The 20545-nt window shown below is 33.4% G+C and overlaps 4 protein-coding genes and 1 non-coding gene across 6 annotated transcripts; 2 read left to right on the top strand and 3 right to left on the bottom strand.

Moving 5' to 3' along the window:
* Nucleotides 1-62: 62 nt before the first annotated feature.
* On the bottom strand, nt 63-3781 carry LOC112792199 (chaperone protein dnaJ A6, chloroplastic). The gene is made up of 8 exons (XM_025835339.3): nt 3534-3781; nt 2908-3093; nt 2514-2655; nt 2298-2355; nt 1667-1709; nt 1491-1539; nt 1326-1406; nt 63-1243 (listed from the first exon to the last, which is right to left on the bottom strand). Exons 2-8 carry the CDS (start codon nt 3018-3020, stop codon nt 404-406), a joined length of 1326 nt encoding a protein of 441 aa, XP_025691124.1. The 5' UTR covers nt 3021-3093; nt 3534-3781; the 3' UTR covers nt 63-403.
* An 83-nt stretch (nt 3782-3864) lies between these two features.
* TRNAY-GUA (transfer RNA tyrosine (anticodon GUA)) lies at nt 3865-3955 on the top strand. Its single transcript is given in 2 exon segments — nt 3865-3901; nt 3920-3955. It is a non-coding gene; the product is annotated as a tRNA-Tyr (tRNA).
* Nucleotides 3956-4705: 750 nt separating this feature from the next.
* On the top strand, nt 4706-6411 carry LOC112792200 (uncharacterized). The gene is made up of 2 exons (XM_025835340.3): nt 4706-5684; nt 6123-6411. The coding sequence occupies exons 1-2, from the start codon at nt 4802-4804 to the stop codon at nt 6176-6178; spliced, it is 939 nt and encodes a 312-aa protein (XP_025691125.1). The 5' UTR covers nt 4706-4801; the 3' UTR covers nt 6179-6411.
* A 338-nt stretch (nt 6412-6749) lies between these two features.
* On the bottom strand, nt 6750-9006 carry LOC112792201 (uncharacterized). Of its 2 annotated transcripts, none has more exons than XR_011870077.1 (4): nt 7959-9006; nt 7782-7871; nt 7487-7554; nt 6750-7218 (listed from the first exon to the last, which is right to left on the bottom strand). XR_011870077.1 is itself a non-coding variant. In XM_025835342.3 (4 exons), the coding sequence occupies exons 1-4, from the start codon at nt 8924-8926 to the stop codon at nt 7056-7058; spliced, it is 993 nt and encodes a 330-aa protein (XP_025691127.1). In that variant the 5' UTR covers nt 8927-9006; the 3' UTR covers nt 6750-7055. The 2 variants fall into 2 exon arrangements, 1 of the variants encoding a protein (XP_025691127.1); XM_025835342.3 differs by having other exon boundaries at nt 8255-9006.
* A 1065-nt stretch (nt 9007-10071) lies between these two features.
* On the bottom strand, nt 10072-12125 carry LOC112792202 (uncharacterized). Its single transcript, XM_025835343.3, has 3 exons — nt 11468-12125; nt 11021-11394; nt 10072-10948 (listed from the first exon to the last, which is right to left on the bottom strand). Exons 1-3 carry the CDS (start codon nt 11613-11615, stop codon nt 10784-10786), a joined length of 687 nt encoding a protein of 228 aa, XP_025691128.1. The 5' UTR covers nt 11616-12125; the 3' UTR covers nt 10072-10783.
* Between the last annotated feature and the right edge of the window lie 8420 nt (nt 12126-20545).

Consider the following 20545-nt stretch of genomic DNA (forward strand, 5'->3'; position numbering starts at 1 on the left):
TTATGTCAAATATACTGCAGTCTGCAGATGGTTCATAAGCAAAACGCAATGACGACGAAAAATACGGGTGGAAAAAAATATATTTCCTTTGGATAAAAAGATGTATATAATAACGATTCAATTTTGTCTAAGAACAACACATTTATAAAAAGACAGCATTAAACCTAAAGTATAATTAATTCAATATTCCCCAACCCCAAAAATAAATTACAAGCAGCATGAAGAAAAAAAGATCTCTAATTTCCTCTGCTCTTCACCATCTCCGCATCTTTATGCAGAAAAACCAACCGTGTCTATAAACCATGCTTGCCCCTCCGAGTTAAGTTCTCCACAGTGAGGGTATTAATCAAGGAATGATGCATCCATATGAAAGGGAAATAAATGCAAAGCTTCTGGCAAACTATCATCTCTTACCGGTAGCAGTTTTGCCTTTGCTTAAATCAGCAAGTTCCTCAATAAGTTTCCTCTCATCACTGCTCAGTCTTTTGGGGATTTCTACTTGCACGCGAACCAATTGGTCGCCCCTCATATTGTTTTTATTCAGATAGGGAACACCCTTTTTAGCCATAACAAGTGTTGTGTTTGGTTGTGTCCCTGCCGGAATTTTCAAGTCCACCATTCCATCCACAGTAGGAACCTTTGTTGTAGTGCCCAAGATTGCATCAATGTAAGAAACCTTGCAGGTGTATAAAATGTTGGTGTCGTCTCGTTTAAGGACAGGATCTGGGATGACCTCAATGACAACAAAGAGGTCACCGGGAGAACCCCCTCGCCTTCCAGCATTCCCTTCATTACGGACCCTTAAACGACTACCAGAATCCACGCCTGCTGGGACCTTCAGACTTATCCGCTTTGTTTTCCTTACTCGACCATCCCCAGTACATGTATTGCAAGGTGTTGAAATTTCTCCAGTCCCATTGCAAGATGAGCAGGTCATAGATTGCTGGAAGATACCTAATGGAGTTCTTGTTGATGAGACAACCCGCCCTTGACCTCCACAAGTGCTACATCTGGTTGGTGTGGTCCCTGGTTTAGCACCTGAACCATTGCAAGTTCCACAGCTTTCTAATCGACTTATCTCTATCTCTTTTTCTATACCAAAAACTGCTTCTTTAAAGTTCAGAACAAGACTGTAATACTCATCTTCACCATCTATTGCTCCATTCCAAGAACCCCTAGAACCGGCACCACGATTCATACCCTCAAACAATGACTCAAACAAATCAAAGGGATTGCTGAAATCCTGACAAAAAGATAGTCCTTCTTTGAGAAACAAGAATATGATAACAAGTTAGAATTACCCATTAGCATCAGAATTAACTTACCCCCATTCCCATTCCAGATCCCTTAAGACCAGCCTCCCCATATCTGTCATATATGGATCGTTTCTCATCATCAGATAAGACCTGCAATAGAATTTCAATTACAGAGGATAGGTTGTGATTGGACATGGAAGACGGCCAGATGAGTTAAATCATCTATAATTTTACCTCGTATGCATTGCTAATTTCCTTAAATTTCTCTTCTGCCCCAGGTTCTCTGCAGGACAGTAGGAACAAAATTACAATCCCATTCACTTGCAAAACACATGAAAGGAAGGAAGAAAATGGGAAAGGAATAGATTAGAAAGCAGGCAAGTAGAAACATGAAATGAAAAATAACTCACTTGTTCACGTCTGGGTGATAATTCCGGGCGAGCTTCCTATAAGCTGAAATGTCAAAAGGAGAGAGATTTAATATTGCAATTATATGAGTGTGACAACAAGCCACTAACCAGCAAAGAATATACACAACCAAGTTAACAAAACCAGATTCTGGTTAATCAATTTCAGACTAAAGCCTTACTACACATTAAAAGAGAAATCAAAGGTGTCAACAATGCAACAAACACCTCACTAATCAATCTACATATTTGACTGACACCATTATTCTAGTTCCTTTCTTTAGGTTTTGGCAGATTTCTCTTCCAGTTTATAAGTTTATGCTTTTGATATCCTTTGTGGAACTTTTCTTATATGCCCCACATGTATTTTAGTTGCAACTTTTTCCTTTTTTTACTTCACAAGATTAAAGGAAGCAGACAATTTTTTAAGAAAGAGCTAATCATTCAGTTAATCAAAAACCTAATGGAAGTTGAAAACCCATTGCAATACCAAAATGTCGCTTGTATATAGTTCATTATATGATCCAAGAACTACCTAGCAAACCAAAATACAACATTTAAACAGACACAAAAATTTATCACAATGGAGATAGAATCATGAAGGCACTTAAAGAAGAGGACAAATAGAAAATACCACTCTTTATTTCAGATTTACTGGCATTTTTTGAAACACCAAGAACTGAATAGAAATCCTGCACATAACAAATAACAGATGTTCATTTACTATATTTAATAGTTATTGGAGCTTTATAATACAAGGAATGCTTTATTAAAGTACAACGATATCAGAAAAAGATAAGATCAAAAGGAACTATTCTTGCTTAAAAGAGCATCAATAACTCTAACTTACCGATTCTGCTCTAACTATCAACCTTGATCCCCTACAGTGATGTAAAGGCTGAAACGAACCCACATTAAATATCATGCGCAAGGAATCCTGAGAAAGAAAGCTTGAACTAGGGGCAGCCATAAAGCATACCCTGCTTGTAAAACTGCATGGAAAATCACAAACAGAAATTATACTCTCCACCACAATTGTCTATACCGAAATCGTATGCACCTACTGGTGATGAACATACAAAAAATAAAGGAGCAAACCCAAAAACAATTATAAACTACACCCAAGTTATGGTTATATATTGCGATTGATGATATAATAGGGAAAACAGTATGAATATGAAAGTAATTTTGCCCTTCCCCATTGCATGTAACTTCCATTTTGCAGAATTGGCTATAGAACTCACTTGTGGCTGGATGACGCAACCTTGGCTATCATACTGGATCTTAATAAAAGCTGAGGACGAATTCCCCATTGTGCAGCCGATGTACTACCAAAAGTAGTAATTGCCATTGCCATCCTATATATCTTCAGCAATACAATATGCTAATCAATATGAATTTTGTTGATGAACTTCTGATAGCTGCAAAAACTGCATATTGAAATTTAATGTGCTTAGCAAAGTAAGAGACTAAATAAACAGAAGTCAGAATTAAATAAAAGAGAGTTAAGAACACAATGAGCAAACCCTCAAGAAAAATACCTATTTTACATAGAATAAGAAGTAAGGGAATAAATGCACACAAATTAAAAGGAAAATTAGATAATTTGAATTTTGAATACAGTTTTCTTCTCTGAATATAATTAAATCCCGGTTTTTAAAAGGTCCCAAACACAAATAAGATGTATACAGAATGAAAGAGCTAACTAAGTGGCACTAAAATGGGAATACTGGAAATACAGGGAGGCAAGAAATGGAAAGTGCAAGATAAAAGTAGGTGAGAGTGAGACAAACAACTAAGGAAGGAATAGATTCACTTGTAGAAAACAAGAAATAATAAAAAAAAAAAAGATTGGGATAGGAAGAGAAACCTGTTAGTGTTGGAGGAGGAGCGTGAGGTTGAGAGGGGTGAGAGAGGATGGAGCCAGCGCGGTGGGAGGATGAGGTTACAGTGTCACTACCCGCGTTGCCCCTCTCTCTCTAATTCTCTCTCAAATTGGATGAAAAAGAACTTGGTGGTCGAGAGTTTTTTCTCCCTTTAATTCCCGTTTCCTGTTTAACAAAGTATTCATTCCCTGCTTCTCTCACCCTATTGCCTACTCTCTGTCTCATCTTCCCCGCCGTCGATTTCTTTACTTTCTCTCTAAAAGATGAAATTATATCTTTATTGAAGAATTTAATGGTTGATAGCCTTATCAACAACCGACCTTAGCTCAGTTGGTAGAGCGGAGGACTGTAGTTGGAATACCAAGCTGAAATCCTTAGGTCGCTGGTTCGAATCCGGCAGGTCGGACTTTTTTAATTTAAATTTCTATACTCTTAAAAAAGAAAATGTTCTACTAGCTATGGTTGTGTCGGTGAATTTTTACATGAAATAAATAATAATATTTTATTATTTGTTATTTTTTCACCGATTAATGATCATATTTAATTTATTATGAAGAATATATAAAAATATTATTTATTATAATAATGACTTTTTCTGTGTATTTTTTAATTATAAAATTAAAAGTGATATAAAAAATAAAAGTTATAAAAGTATAAAAAATAAAAATACTAAGTGTATATTATAATTATTTATCATATATTTGTATACAAATATATAAAAAAATTTAAAAATAATTAAAATTTATTATTTTTTATTAATAGTTTTAGTCATTAGTTTATTTTTTTAAGTCTAATAATATACTTTTAATTTATATTTTAAATATTAGTAATTAACTGTTAATAAAAAATAATAAATTCTATTAATTTTTTAATTTTTTTAAATATATATTATTTTTTTATTTTAATATATATTTTATATTTTAATATATATCTTATTGTGATAATTTTTTTTGTTGATTTTAGCGTATAACTAAACAAAATTATACTAAAGAGTTTTATTAAAGAGCCAACTAAAAATGTAATTAAAAAGAATCAATTAATTAAAAAATAGGTTTATTATAAAAAAAATCAATTTCTTATTATTCTAATTTCTAAAATTTTAAATTTAAAAAAAAAATTAACTTAAGTTGACTTACATCTTAGTTAGCACCCTACACTTTTTTGGTAGAAATAGATTCTTAAGATAACAAGTAGCTAGTGAAGGCATCGAGTGTATGTAGCAGCACACTGTAAAAGAGAGGAAAAGAAAAAGATGATGGAAGCAAAGCAAAAGGCAATGGCATCAGCACATCCTTCAATCCTCCTCTTCCTTGTCTTCATCTCTTCCACAGTCGCCGGCACCACAACATGCCGGGACACATGCGGCTCCACACAGCTCAAATATCCATTCGGAACCGGCCCCGGTTGCGGCTCCCCTCTCTTCACCCCTTACATCTCATGCACTTCAAACGGCACTTCCGACCAACTCACCCTCAAAACCCACACAGCCTCATACCCAATAACCTCCATCTCATACGCTACTTCCACACTAACCCTAACCCCACCAACCATGTCCACATGCACCTCCATGCACACCTCACCAACCAACTTCGGCCTTGACTGGGCCACACCCTTCCAAATCACCTCCACCACCTTCATCCTCCTCTCTTGCCAGCCCCCAATCAAAGCCACTCCCATCTGTGACCCTTCCCTAGACTACCTTTGCGCATCCATTTACACGTGTCCCTCCGTGGTTTCACTCGGCATGCCTCTCTTCCCTCCCGCCAACACTTGCTGTGTGTACTCGCCGGCTAACCTTGATGCTAAGGGTGAGTTGGACCTACAAGCCATGAAGTGCGGTGGTTATGCTTCCGTCGTGTCGCTTGGGGATACCCCTACGGACCCTACTCACTGGGTTTATGGTGTCAACTTGAAGTTCTCTTATGGTGCTCTCCAGAGTAACTATGTCACCAGTAAGTGTAACACATGCGAGTATAGCGGTGGAATCTGCGGGTATGCTACTCCCGGAGATGCATTTCTTTGTGTCTGTAAAGGTGGATATAACACTAGTTTGGATTGCTCTAATAATGGTTTCAACCAGAACCAGCTCCAGGACTATCTCTGGGACTCTTTTTCCTCTCCAACAATGTCTCCACGTAAGTTTTTCATTTCTTTCTTCTTCCCTTTTTTTGGTAGCACTGAGTTTCCATTTTTCCCAGAAAATAAAGCTAAATGTCCCTTTTATGTATGTTATTCTTGGTGTTTCTTTACCCTTCTTTGTGTTTCATGATGATTATTCCTGTAAACTATAAAGGGAGACTTATATGCATAAAGGGACGAATCGGATGCTAAAGTATGCACGGTGCTTTTACAGTTTATCTTTGTAACAAAAATAAAACTCTAGTTTAAACTTTGGTGAGTAATATATGAAAATGTCTTTATATAAAAATAGATAAAAACTGTCACATAATTTAATATATTTAATTAGATTGCTTAACACAATATGTGATTGTGTTAATATATTAACGATCATCTTCACCTACTATGAAACCTTAAACTTTTATTCTAACCGTTTCACTAGTTTTGATGAGCAGCTAGCGGGTATGTTTGGAGTTTCATCTTGGCTGGTATTGTCTCCAGCATATTTTGAGCCGCGATTCACCATGCAGCTGGATATTGAATATTAGCTAGCTGCTAGCTCGTTTGTAGTTATGCATAGCAGCAAGTCATTTTCAAACTTACTTTAATTAATGTGCCTAAAAGTTGCATTGTGTTACAAACGTAGTATGTTTAAACGTAAGGAATAAAGGTTGTATTGTACTGTGTATCCATATTTCTACATTTTTTGTAGTTCTATATAATTGAGGGATTGGAATTGAACTATTTTCACTTCTTGGGAAATTAAATATGTATACTTAAGAAGCTAGATAAGAGAACATTTAAAATTAAGCCGATGCATGCTTTGTATGATTAGAGTGATTGGTATTCGGATAATACTATTATTTTCATTGAATAAGAAAATTAGTAAAAAAAGAAAAGGAAAAAATACTAAAATGTGTATTAAGGATATTGGTTGAAATGAAAGTGAAAAATTTTAATTCTTTTTAATATATTTAAATACACAAAAAATTATAGTTAATTTATATTTGTAATTCAAACTTTTTTATTTGTAATCTCTTGGATAAGTATCCTTAACTATAGTTAGCAACATTCTAAACGACTGGTTAAAAGGATTTAATTTATTCATGTGAATAAAAATAAAAAAATGGTATACATTCTATATTTCATTCTATTCTCTTCCACCGCAGGCCAGGCTGCGTATATACAGCAGCAGTATGAAAAAATACACGATCTCTGTGAGCACTCACTAGTCACTACTATCCCCATTACAAGAAGATTTGTATTTCTTTGACATAAAATCTAGTAAGTGCATAGCATAGTAGACACCAAGCACAAGTTGAAAAGAATATACAGGGCAAATACATAAACAATTCTGAGAGTGATATCCATAATGCCGAAGAGAATTTCTAATCCACCTTGGAACCATTGCTTTGGTTTTCTTGTTTAGACGGGGCAGTAGGATTAATGAGGAATGAATTTATATTCTTGGCCATCTCCTTGGGCTTCTCTACATTCACTGCATGCCCTGCATTCTTGATTACCACTAGTTCTGCATTCTCTCCTACGTGACTACACCAGAATAAATGAATGAATCAAATTCAAAATGTAAACCAAGTTAATTGCACATAACAAAATAATGTTCCCATGCAGTACAGATCTTGATGGAGATATATAATCCTTCATGCCTGACTCTTTACCAAAATCTATTGGATATAAATTAACAACGCCAAGGTGTTGCTTTAGGGTGGCGAAAGTTAGAACCTTGTCCCATTTGCTGGCCAAAATTGTAGAGATATTTGGGGGCAAAAAAAGTCCAAATAAAACTACATGAAGTTACCTTTTCAGTCTGTGTGCTAACTCCAGAGGGAATAATTGGTCCTGCTCTCCCCATATTATTAGTGTAGGCTGTAACATTAGAAAATTATGCATTTTGAGAATCTCTACTGCTAAAATGCCAAAAGACACGGTGAGACTAACTCATAACATTAAATATATACAAAGCTAACTTATTTTATATATCAAGTACTTGTTCATTATTCACACTTCCTTTATCATTCTTTCTTTTATTTTGATATGTTCCTCACTTTTATTGTGTGCAAATACCAATGCTTTAAAGAAGAAGTGAAACAAACCTGGGATATCTTAGGAAGATCAGAGAGTTTTCTACCCTTAATTAATGCTTCGAGTAGTTCTTTCCTCTGGATGCGGTTGGAACACATCACCTGCCAGTAAAACCAGTTTCAGCAACAAACAAGTTCCTGTTGCAAATTCGCAAAGGGCAAACTCATGCTTTATGTATTGAGACTTACCGAGACCAGAAAACTATTCAAGTTGGAAGGAATACTAGCATAACTAGTTCATTCAAGTTTCAAATCATCAATGCTTAACATCTTCAAGAATCAACTAACTGTAACTTCATTTAGTAATGAGAGAAAAACCTAGATAAATCTTTCTCATTTATTGATGAGGAAAGAAAAACAGAGAGAAAACAGAGCTTCCGCTTTTTATGGATATACAGGAAACATACCAAGTGAATGAAGAGAAAAAGACAAGTTTCTAAAATTTTAGAATTAATATGAAAGAAAGCATGAAAAGCATGACTCACACGAATGAAATCATTGAGGAAACATGAGGGCATGAGCTTGATAGGCTTAACGAAGGTAAGCCTGACGAGCTCCTTCATCTTCTGAGGGTTCTGAGGAATCAGAAGAGACACAGCCTCGTCAACGCTCTTCAACTTGGAGATCCCGCCATCAACGTCCTTCTCTTCAAAGCAAACACCAGCACAACACAGAACCACCTTCTCAATCCTCTCAGGGAACTGAGCCGCCATGCTGTACAGCACGAAGCCGCCGTAGCTTATCCCGGCGGCGCTCATCTTGCTGACCCCGTGGGCTTCCATGAGGCCCATGAGGCAGCGAGCCTGGAAGGACTCGGATCTTTCGGGGCTGGTGGTGAAGGAGTCGCCGAAGAAGAGGAGGTCCGGGACGTAGACGTTGAATCGGGGAGTGAGAGAAGGGAGGAAGTGATTCCACTGCCACATTGCGTTGGCTCCGAAGCCATGGATGAGAAGAAGGGAAGGCTTTGATTGGTTGTGGGATTTGGGGACCCAGCAGTGCATGAGTGTTCCGTCGCCGAGGTCGGTGGTTGTGGATTTGAGGCCGGCGGAGGAAAAGGAGTTGCGGTAGCAGCGGTTGCGGGAAGCAGTGAAGCTGAAACAACAGCTGGACATGGTAGTTGCTGAGATTGAGACAGTGTGTTTGTGTGGTTTTACCATTTGCCATGCTTTTATTGCTTTTACTTAAAAAATGTATTTACTTTTTCTGTCCTTTTCCGAATGTACCTGTCACATTTTGGCGCTTTTCCATATCTGTGCGTCAGCAGCTTCGATGAGCTTCTAAACATTAATTAATGCGTAATCATATATAAAAATAAATTTTTGCACTTAATAATAAAATTCAAGTGAAATATCATATCATAATTTATAAATATTTTAAATTTATGAATTATATTATAACTTAATTTGAAGCATAACATATCTAAATATTTATTATTTTAATTTTTTTAACATTTATAAATACTTTTTTATATTATATTATTTTACACAATTTAAATATATACAAATTTTTTTCTACTGTTTTCTCTTACCCTTTCTAATAATAATAAATATAATTTAATTTAATTTAATTAAAAATTATTATTTTATAGTCTTCTATAAACATGACAGAATAAAATTATAAAAATAATCTTTTTATCATTTTGAATAGTTTAACTCTTTTTTTTTCTTTTTACGTGTAATTTTATTTTGCGTTAATTTTGTTTATTTAATGATAAAATATACTCATGTTAATTCTATCATATAATAGTTTATTTTTTTCTTATGTATTTTAATTTGTATAGTTACTATTAATCTTATTGTTTTTGTTTTCTTAAATTGTTCTTTATTTTTTATGACTTGATAATTTAAATAAAAAAGTAAAGAAAAATGATGGCAAAAAACGGAAGCTAGAAGCCTAAAGCAGTAATATCATTTCTCAGCATTGTTATTATTAATATGAATTTTATTATTTTTTTAACATTTTTTAACATGAGTTTCATTCCTTTTTCTTTATTATTATTAATGCTTTTATCATTTTCTTCTTTAATTATAAATCTCTTTATAATAATTCTTTGATAGAATATTTTTTTAGTCTAATAATTTTTTTCTATTTTTTGTCAAAAATAATTTATATTAGGAGAAAAAAGGAATATACAAATTAAATTTTAAAATTCAAATTTAAATAAAATGTACAAAAATAATTATTGAATTAGATTTAAACTCTTTGTATTATCGTCATTGCAAATTTTAAATACCATTATAAGCTGCAAACGGAATATTCACAATAGGCAGCACAAAGTAATCTGCATACAATGTTAATTAAAACAAACTTCCATATATTTCGTTTACAGAATTTTATAAAAAAAACTCAAAATAAAGTCAAAAGTCAATTACAAATCAACAATACAGTCAATCATCTTTAAACAACCGCATCAGCGGTCTCATTCTGGACTTCTCCTCCAGGCTCATCATCTACTTAATTTCCCATTTTACAACTATCTTTGTAAATACCAAACGATCCGATATCAAACATTCAAGACAACAAAATATCGATAACAAATATCCATGTCAAATCCTACTTTTCCTAAATTTGCTTGTCAAACGCAAATTAATAACACAAAATGTCAAATGAGTTTTCAAATGCCACATAAACAAATAGTCGTAGTAAGGAACTAAAAAACTACAAATCCCCAAATCACTATAGCAAATACATAATTAACAAGGGCATTTAAGATAAATCCCTATTTGCTAGCTTCGGCCGCAGTTTTTCCTCGGCCTCATCAAGATCATCGTTAACAAGTTTCCTTCCAACTACAATCTTTGTTACATCCAATTTTGAAACATCAAAGTTTGGAGAGTAAACAGAGACTTGGTTAATACACCGGTCAAAACCCGCTGCAAACATCTCCATAACTTCGACCTCGAGCTTACGAACTCGAGCCACCATCTTACCTTTTTCCATATCAGCATACGACAGCTGACTCTGCGAATCACGAATTTACTCACGGAGGGTCTCTATCTCTTCCTCCTGATCCTTCATTTTCTTCGTTTTCTCGGCAATAATAGTATTCCTCCCAGTAAGCTCTTTCTCTTTCTCAGCAGCAGTTCTTCCAACAAAGCAATCTTATCAACATACTCCTTCTCACCAGCACCCAGCAGCTCCATGGTGCGACCTATACACAACATCCTAGTAGCAATGACCTACAAAAACATTCATAAAAATATGACAAACCAATAAGCAATACAACAAAAAATAAAAACACCAAATTATACCTGCATGTATTGACCAACAGCTTCCATGCCAGTATCCTTAAGCAAATCCACATCACCAGGGAACTGACCAACCTTGTTGTCCAGTTTGGAAATAGGAAACTGATCACTCCATACAGACCTTGAATTTGAATCACGAGCAAAGCCATGAAGTTGCATCTGCTTAGGTCTCTCACGCTGAACAATAGCTCCCTGAGCGGCCTCAGCAGATACCACCTCCAAGGACTTATCGAACTCAGTCTTTTTCCTCTTCATAGCATGAGAACTGGATTGGGCAGTTTCAGGTAAAATGGTCTTACCAGAACCATCTTTCTCACCTCTTTTTTGTTCCAGAAACATTCTCATACGAGAAGAGGAGAGATTTGGAACTCTACCACCTGAAAAATAAAACAAACAACATAAGACCAATGTAAACAAATCAAAACGCATGAGGCAAACAAAATGCGCTACCTATGTATCTCGACAAAGAATCTCTGTCATCCTCAAACTTCAAAAGATCAGGAATAGATAACAGTTTCCTAGAGGCAAAGCACTCAACAAGGTAATCTAAAATTAAGTCCTCCTCAGGAGTCCTTCCGATAGCCTCAAGCACTTGCATAGGCTCAGGAGACCAGTATAAGAAAAACTTCTCAGCCAATTCATCATCTAAGTAAAACGGGTACTTAGTCTCTTTCGAGCGAACTTTCACAAACAATTCTTGAAAAGTTTTGAAAGACGATTTATACAAAATAAACAATGAACGCCCAGGGTAACTACTAAGGTTCACCCACAAGCCTTTCCTCACACCTTTCGATTGAAACAGGGAAAAGAACAGGTTTAAAGAAGGTTCAAATTCTAGAAAACTAAACAAGCACTGAAATGCACGAAGAAATGCCCGTGAATTAGGGTGTAACTATGACGGAGCGCAGTTAAGTTATGTCAAAAAATTACACTCGAAATTTGTAAAAGGGAGCTTCACATGGAGCTCATTCAGAACAAAGCTATAGAAATAGAAATTCAACACCCACACGGGCACCCTTCCTAACACAATTAACACTGTCTAAAACAGACAAAGACTCGACACTATGAAACAGAGAAGCACGACATTTCACATCCGCATGTACCCAGTGGTACCAATAATCTTTTACTTCACCACTTTATCTTTTTCATAATAAACAGGAAAGCAGTAAAACAGAGAAAAAAGGGGAAAGAGAGTGTACCTCTGAAAGACATCTTCAGTAGTAAATAGGAGAGGAGACAAGTTAGTGTTTTTTTGAAACAGTAAGAGAAGGTAATAACTACACAACCCCCACTACCACATGATCAAATAAGACAAGCCACACGATGAGAAAGGCTTTTCATCTGCATCAATGGGCCAGATGCATCATGGAGAACTTAACAGACAGTAATTATTGCAAGCAAAGGTTTTCAAGACATGCAATTATTAACGATGCCACGTAAGTAAGTTAAGCTTGGGGGCTTAAGATGCACAAGCTGAATTATAACATTCATGCAGCTACTTTCCAAAAGCTTAACTCACTTCCGTAACATCCGAAGTAAGTCAAACTTGGGGGCTGTGATCCATCCCTATAAACTTGAAATCCAACGTCATAACTTGGTTTGACCAACTGCATAAGCAAAACTCAGAATCAACAAACCACTGAGCCAGGATTCTCGGGATATGAATTCACAAGGTGGTTACACCACTACCTTAAATAGAGATCAAGCCCGAGTAACAAAGGACATTCAGAATTCACTACTCACTATAATCGTTATTGAGATATTATTTCTGCGCATAAACTAACTTAAGTATCGGAGTCTTTTTTGCAGGTATTCCTCACTGCTCGGACGAGGCTTGCACTGGTGGCACAATCTTTAGCAAGAACAGCCGCGCAAGCATCCCTATAGCTGCCACCAACCTATACCTCGGCCTGAGCCCTAGGCAGGAACATATTATATAATAAGATACAAATTTTTATCAGCACAAATATGCCTTAGATTTACTTGAAGAATGTGGCCTCTTGGGTGCCAAACCAGCAACCACTCCAATGGAGTACAATCTCAAACTCTCTAAGAAATCAGGAACTACACTAGTTAATGTTACAAGATATTTAGTTGGCAGGTTGGTATATCTAACCAACACCCGACCCGATATCAGTTTTGCTGTAGGAAAACTGAGTAAATTCTTGTGCAAGCTCTCTGATGTTCATCTTCAAGCAGTTTAACGAGTTCTTAAGTACATCAAATCTGCTCCAGCTTTAGGGTTGTTCTTCTCTGTAGATTCTGATATCAAGATTTTTGGATTTGCCGATTCAGATTAAGCTCAATACCCAGATACCAGACATTCCATCACTGGTTTTTGCTTCTTCTTGAGTTCCTCCCTTATTTCGTGGAAGAGCAAAAAGCAATCCACTGTATCCCACTCTTTCTCCAAGACATAATATAGGTCTCTCGTTATGACCACTTGTAAAGTTCAATAGCTCAACTACTTGTTACACGACTTTCATCTTGACCAGCAGAAGTCCATCTTCATTTATTGTAACAGTCAATTGGCTAGACACATCGTAGCCAATTCAATGTTCCATGAATGTAGCAAATATATTGAGATTGACTATCACATTGTTCGATATTAACTGCTTAGTGGTCTTTTTCATCTTTTGCCAATCAACTCTCAAACTACTGATTTGTTCACCAAACCTTTATCACGTGCTCCTTGTAATTCCCGTGTATCCAAGCTTGACATGTTTGATTCCCATCAAGTCATCAACCAAGCACTGTCAGCTTAAAGGGACATGTTACATGATACTATTAGTTGATATTTTACTTTTTTTTTTCATTTGTAAATGAGTTACTAGAGATTTAATTAGCAATCAGGTATTAGTCTAACTAATAATTAGTTAATTAAATTGTTCAAATGTAATCTTCTCTCTCTCTCTCTCTCTATATATATATATATATATATATAATATTGGATACTAACTAATTTGGTTAACTTGCCACTTATCCCACAAAAAACTCTCACTTGTAACTGCAAGTACGAATCTCTCTTTTTGTTTATTCTCCCCTCTTCACACTTTCGCTTTCTTTTCCCTGCCGCTCTTCACAGTTGTGAAGTAACATATAAGAAAGAGTAATTTAATATCTAATTTCCAAAAATATATATGAAAAATAATTAAAAAAAAACTATGCACGAAATATTATCATCTCAATGTCACATATTTCACACCAAGAAAATAGAAAATCCACGCATACCACATGCATCAATGGGGGCATGGTTGATCGGGGGGCATATGAATATGATAGTATGATGACTTGCATCTTTTCTTTGGGGTACATACATGCATGATACATCTATCTGATGATTTCATTGACCAATTGAAAAAATGAATATAACTATTTAACAAGAAGAATTGTCATATTATAATAGAATAAATGTATAATACAGCAATACACGGCGGTGCAGGGAGGGAGGCATCTTCGATTGAAGCAATATTTAGAACAAGAAACAATATTAGAGACTTAGAGTGGAAGCATTAGTCATGTTTCCGAAAATCAGTATACTATAAAACCATTATATGATGATATATAATACAAGGAACAAACATGATAGAAGTGTGGCAACTGGTATATGTCACGTATAATTACAACTAACTCTGCCAAAATTTTGTCTCCCTGTCTGCCATTTATCACCACCTCACTTTTCATATATAATATAATCGATTTTGTTAGGTAGATAATAATAATTTTGGTAAATAATGTAAATAATATATTTTAAAATTAATCTAATAAAATAAAAAATATTTTATTCACAAATTATTTCTTAAAAATTTTAATATTAGATAACTATATGCATCTCTAATAAATTGAATATCTAATTATTATTAAATATATCTGAATAAATCGAATAAAAAAAATAATCATCTAATTAAAAATAATCAACATAATCATCTGCATATCTATTAAATTAAATATTTGATATATTCATTATTCATATTGTATAGTATACTTTTTCATAATATAATTATATCATTCAAATAATCAACACGGGTTATTCAAAATTGCAATTTGCAATGCAAGTTGAAAATAATTTTCGCATTTCAAAATTATTGTTGATTTTTACAAATTCTTTCAGGGGCTATATTATCAGTTTATCACATTTTTTGTATAGTTACTGTCATATCTTTTATAGTTAATTTTATTTTAAAATTACTAAAACATTCTTTAGTTATTAAAAACCGTTCAAAAATAAAATGTATTATCACACCCATCTAAAAGTTGTACTAATTAATGTTAAATGCTGTTCTTTACCTATTGTTAGGATTATTTTTTAATTTTTAGCATTCGAATATTTTAATATTATTTTATCCATTTCATTATTTATTCCAAAATTATATGACCAACTATGAGGATTGTATCTGTATACCATCCAATACTAAATATAAAAAATTGGCTTTAATTAATAAACTCTAAACTAATAAAAGAAATATATTGATGATTAGTTTATAATATGTCTTCATGTGAAGTTGATAATTAAAAAATCGTTAAATAATAATTTAATTAAACTTATTAAATTATCTAACAATTTTTAAATATTAACTTCATATAAAGATAATGGCATGCATGCGAATTTTCACCTTAGTTTATATAAAACTTTATATTCTCATGAACTTCAAATAAATTTAAATAAGAAGCACCGTTAATACCAGTTCGTTACAAAGAAAAAAAAATTGCCTTAAAATCAAATAATTGTTTTGTCAATAATAATATATAATTAGAATTTAGAACATTGTATGCTTTAGGTGCATGTTCTACAAGTGATCTATTGAGTCAACAAGGGAAAAAAATTGTTATTGTCATGTACTCATGTGTGGTGAATGAATAAAATTAAATAATTAGTTAGCAATAATTAGTTAGAGAAGAATGCAGTAAACCTTTTTTAAAAAAATATATAAATTGATATATAGAAAGATAAATAGTTTTAGGTTTAACCATAAAAATATTATAAAAATATTATGTATATATAAAAATTAATCATTATAAATATATATTATTTAATTTATTTTTAATATATATTTTATATTTTAACATATATTTTATATTATATGAATATTGGATGACTTATTTAGAAATTAATTTGTAATATATATATATATATATATATAGTTATTTACATAGTAAAAAGGGGGACAATATTCACCTCTAATTTTAATTTTTTATATGTAAATTATATATAAATTTTAGCCTAATTTTATTTTTAAATTTTATTTTAATTTTATTTTAGTGTGTAAATATTTTTTACTCTTTTCTAATATTTCATCTAGTTCCGTCCGAATAATATAATTGAAAGTATTATATTAATTAAGGATAGCTCAAAAATATTAATAAGATAGGACGATGTGATATTAGATAAAAAATAAACTATATAGTACGTAGTAGTCACTCATTATTTTATTTAAATTTAATAAAAAAATATTATTTATACATTAAATATTTTTTATATTCGTAAATAAATATGATTGTTACTAATTAATTGTGTATTTCAATTATTTTTAATTAATAAAACAAAGAAAACGTGTGTTTAAAAAAAATACTGGTATTAAAACAGTATTTATTAATAAAAGGTATACACAAGAATTAAAGTTAATAATATATAATTCAAATACTTTTGTTTTTAAATGTATTAATTTATATAATTCATTAGATTTATAATTATTTATGAATGAGCATATAATAATTGAGTTGATGTCATTTCTATTAGTCAATACTCAATACTCATTGCACTTACTCTGATACATCTTAATCGTATACAATATAACCAATTGGCAATCGCCTAATAATAAGAAGAAGAAATTAGAGCATTTCTTGAATGGCCTTGTCATGCCTCCACTGATTCCCCTTAGTAGTCACTGCTCAAATGGGCACAATAGGATAACATTTGAATGGCTAAATAGTAAATAGCCACCACATATATATACCAAAATACAAGCAAAGTGCAAAACACACATGATGTATATAGATTGATTACTTGAACCTTGGACGAGAAGACAGATTTACTTTAAGCATGACTGAGGGAGGGATCGGACCCTTCTTTATAAGTTTTGCGGGTAGTAATTAACTAATTATATCAATTTTCTATCATTAAGACAAGGTATTATTAGAGTTTTTAAATTTTGATATGGAGTGAGTGTTGGTGTATAACATGGTTATAGGAGTTTAAGGTGTTTTTCTGGACTTGAAAGGCTGCGCCAAAGAAATTGAACGGTCCAATAGAAGGAGTATAATTAGACGGTCCAATTACAGTAATCGGACGGTATACAAATTCGACCGTTCAATTTGCGTATTGACGTCTACATGGCGCGCATCCAGTAGGTTTTCAGGTTGATTTCGTTATTTTTTATACACTTTCGAATATTACCTCCTCCCAGTTTCAGCATCTATCATTTTCACTCTCATACACTCTTTCGAATGGCTTGTTCCTAGGGGTGGCAAGCGGGGAAGCCCGCCCCGTCCCGCCCCGCCCCGCCCCGCCAGAAGCCCGCCCTTTGGCGGGTTGGCCCGTCCCGCCCTGCCTAGTGAGGCGGTCCTAGAATCCTAACCCGCCCTGCCTAACTGCGGGCTGGCGGGCTGACGGGCTAAGCCCGCCAAAGCTCCTCTTTTTTTTTTTTTTTTACTATTAACTACTAAGTGATATATATAATTTCACAACTATATTAATAAATTTATAATTTCTAATGGCATAAAAATTATATTTTTTATATTCACAAACATTAAAGTCTTTGTAATTATAAATATCTAATAAATATAATTATAAACCAAATTTTCATTCAAAATATAAGTATAAATATTCTCTCCAAAGCAAAATAAATATAATTCAAAACATAATTATAAATATTATCTCCAAAATAACATAAACATAATTCAAAACACTCAATTTTTATCTTCACACTCTTGTAAGTTAGGTTCGGGGAAGTTAGGTTTTGGCAAAAAAATTGCAAAAATACCCGCTCACTAATAAAAACCTTAGCCCGGCGGGGAAGCCCGCCCCGCCCCGCCAAAGTTCGCCAAAACCCGCGGTTTAAGCGGTGCGGGTTAGGCGGGCTTTTGCTATTTGGCAGTCCTGATTTTTCAGTCCAGCCCGCCTTTTTTGGCGGGTTATGCGGGCCGGCCCGGCGAGTTTAGACCCGTTTGTCACCCCTACTTGTTCCCCAACTCTACTACTATCTTTATTTTCAGCCATTATTAAACCACAAAAGAGTAGAAAAAAATTTAAAAACAATGTCAAGAAGACAAAAAATAAAAGAAGTGAATCAGTTAGATCTTCACATAGTTAATTATCTTGGACATCTAAATTATATAAGTTTTTATTATTCAATATTTTGATTTAATAAAAATAGTAGTGATAATATTAAATTTTAGTAGAAATGTTATAATAGTACTAATTAGAGATATGTATGTATGATATTATTATTATTATTATTATTATTATTATTATTATTATTATTATTAAGTGTTAGAAATAGTGAATAAAATAGAATTAATTTATAAAATCTGTGAATAATTATTGAGCTAAATATTATTATAAATGTAGTGTTTAGATATTTAATTTAGAATTAACAAATTATTATTATTATTATTATTATTATTATTATTATTATTATTATGTGTTGGAATGAAATTTTAATTAATATGTTTTTTTAATTGTATTATACTAGAGGTGAAGTAGATGCTACAGCAGCAGCTGTATTAGTTAAGGAGAAAGGAAAAGGTTCGAATGCAAATGAAATTAAAGATGATCAGTCTGCACAAGATGGAAAAGTAGAGGATGATCTTATTTTAACAATTGATGTTGCCACTTCTGAAATTCTAATAATGGCTAATTTTCTTTTGGAGATTGTGCTATTATAGACACATTTTTTATAACTAATAATAGAGATCAGAAACAAGTAAAAATCCAATATATTGTATTATTTGTGTACTTAATGTTTATTTTAAATATCTGTTTAATTTAATTTTTACTTTGATTGACGGAGACCTGTATTCTACTCATGCAACTATAGGTAACTCTTACAACGACGACAAATTACAACCTAAGAGGAAAGCATCTCCAATCTCAGGATCATCAAGTATTGACCCATTGCAAGGAGCAAGTGCTGGAACATCTTTAAGGATAGCTGAATTCATGAAATTTGTCCCAACACCAGGAGTGAAGCCAGCATTCAAACCTCTTAGGAAGAAATGAATGATGTTTAGTTGTGATGGATTATTATAGTTAGAGTAGTTGTTTTCTTAATTATGTTTATCTTGTGTCATTGGAATATGGTTATGTGTGTTCAAATACTTGGCTATTTTGTTAAAGAATTTCTATATGTATTTTGTTCATGACTTTCTGGATATTTGTTCAGTTATTTACAAACAATGCTTTTGAATATTCACTAAATATAGACACTTTATTTCAGGTTTATGAATGGTACCAATATGTTTAATACTTAACTTTACTTTCTTACTACTGCAACATTACATATGTACCAGAAGAGCTAACACCATGCTTCTTTTTCATGAAAATTTGAATACAATACTTTCATTCACCCTAAGAGTATACACCTTTAGGTCCACATTTTTAATCAAAATTTAATCTTACTTACACAACTAAACAAATAACTAAACTTAAAATACTAATCCATATTTTCAAACACCTAATTTCAACTTTTATTGAAGTAATTCTCTATGCTAAATTCATCTTTCAACTATCATCACTGCTTGTAGGTTGTGTTTTGCCCACTAAACTCTGTTCTTTTTCACTGTCTACTCACATAAAGAAATCACACCACATTTTTCCAGAACTCTGTCAATTTCGCATCAACCAACAAAAAAAAATTAAGATTACTCATCAAACACAAATACAAGTAACAACACATTGAAGAAGAAGACGACATTGAGAACTTACATTATAATTTGGACACACATAAAAGGGTCTTTCAGGATTGGCATTTGTCCCAGACCATCAAAGCACTGGACGCATTCCACAACCACACCAATCAGGAATCTTTCCCAACCTTCCACCAGTAGGATTTCTCACGGAAGCCCCATGAGAACATGATCGTGCAGAACTCCCTGCAGCTTGGCTTTCTGGACTCATCATTTCACCAGCACAGTCTTAAACGTATTTGGAAGGAGGGCTGCAAATTAAGGCTTTATCATCTATGGAGGGGTTAAATTGAGTTCATTCAAATTTTGCCATATCATTCACTCATCACACATCCACTCTGGCAAGTTGGGTGATACATGGATACACACTATGGCGACTTAACGTGCCACATCATATTTTCGTTAATGGAACTAGCGACAGGGGCAAATGCGGGGCACGATTCAACATTCTGGGGTGTTAATTGAGTAACTATAAATTTGGGTGTCGAAAATTGAGGCCAGTAAAAAATTTAAAGGGTTAAAATGAATTTCAACTCCGAAAAATGTTATTAATCAAATTCGTCATTTAAAGATTTTTAATTAGTCATGTTAGTCCTTCGTTACTTTTTTTTTGTTAATTGTCAA

This window comes from Arachis hypogaea, chromosome 13 (genome assembly GCF_003086295.3).
Source record: "Arachis hypogaea cultivar Tifrunner chromosome 13, arahy.Tifrunner.gnm2.J5K5, whole genome shotgun sequence".
In the NCBI taxonomy this organism is placed as follows: Eukaryota; Viridiplantae; Streptophyta; class Magnoliopsida; order Fabales; family Fabaceae; genus Arachis; species Arachis hypogaea.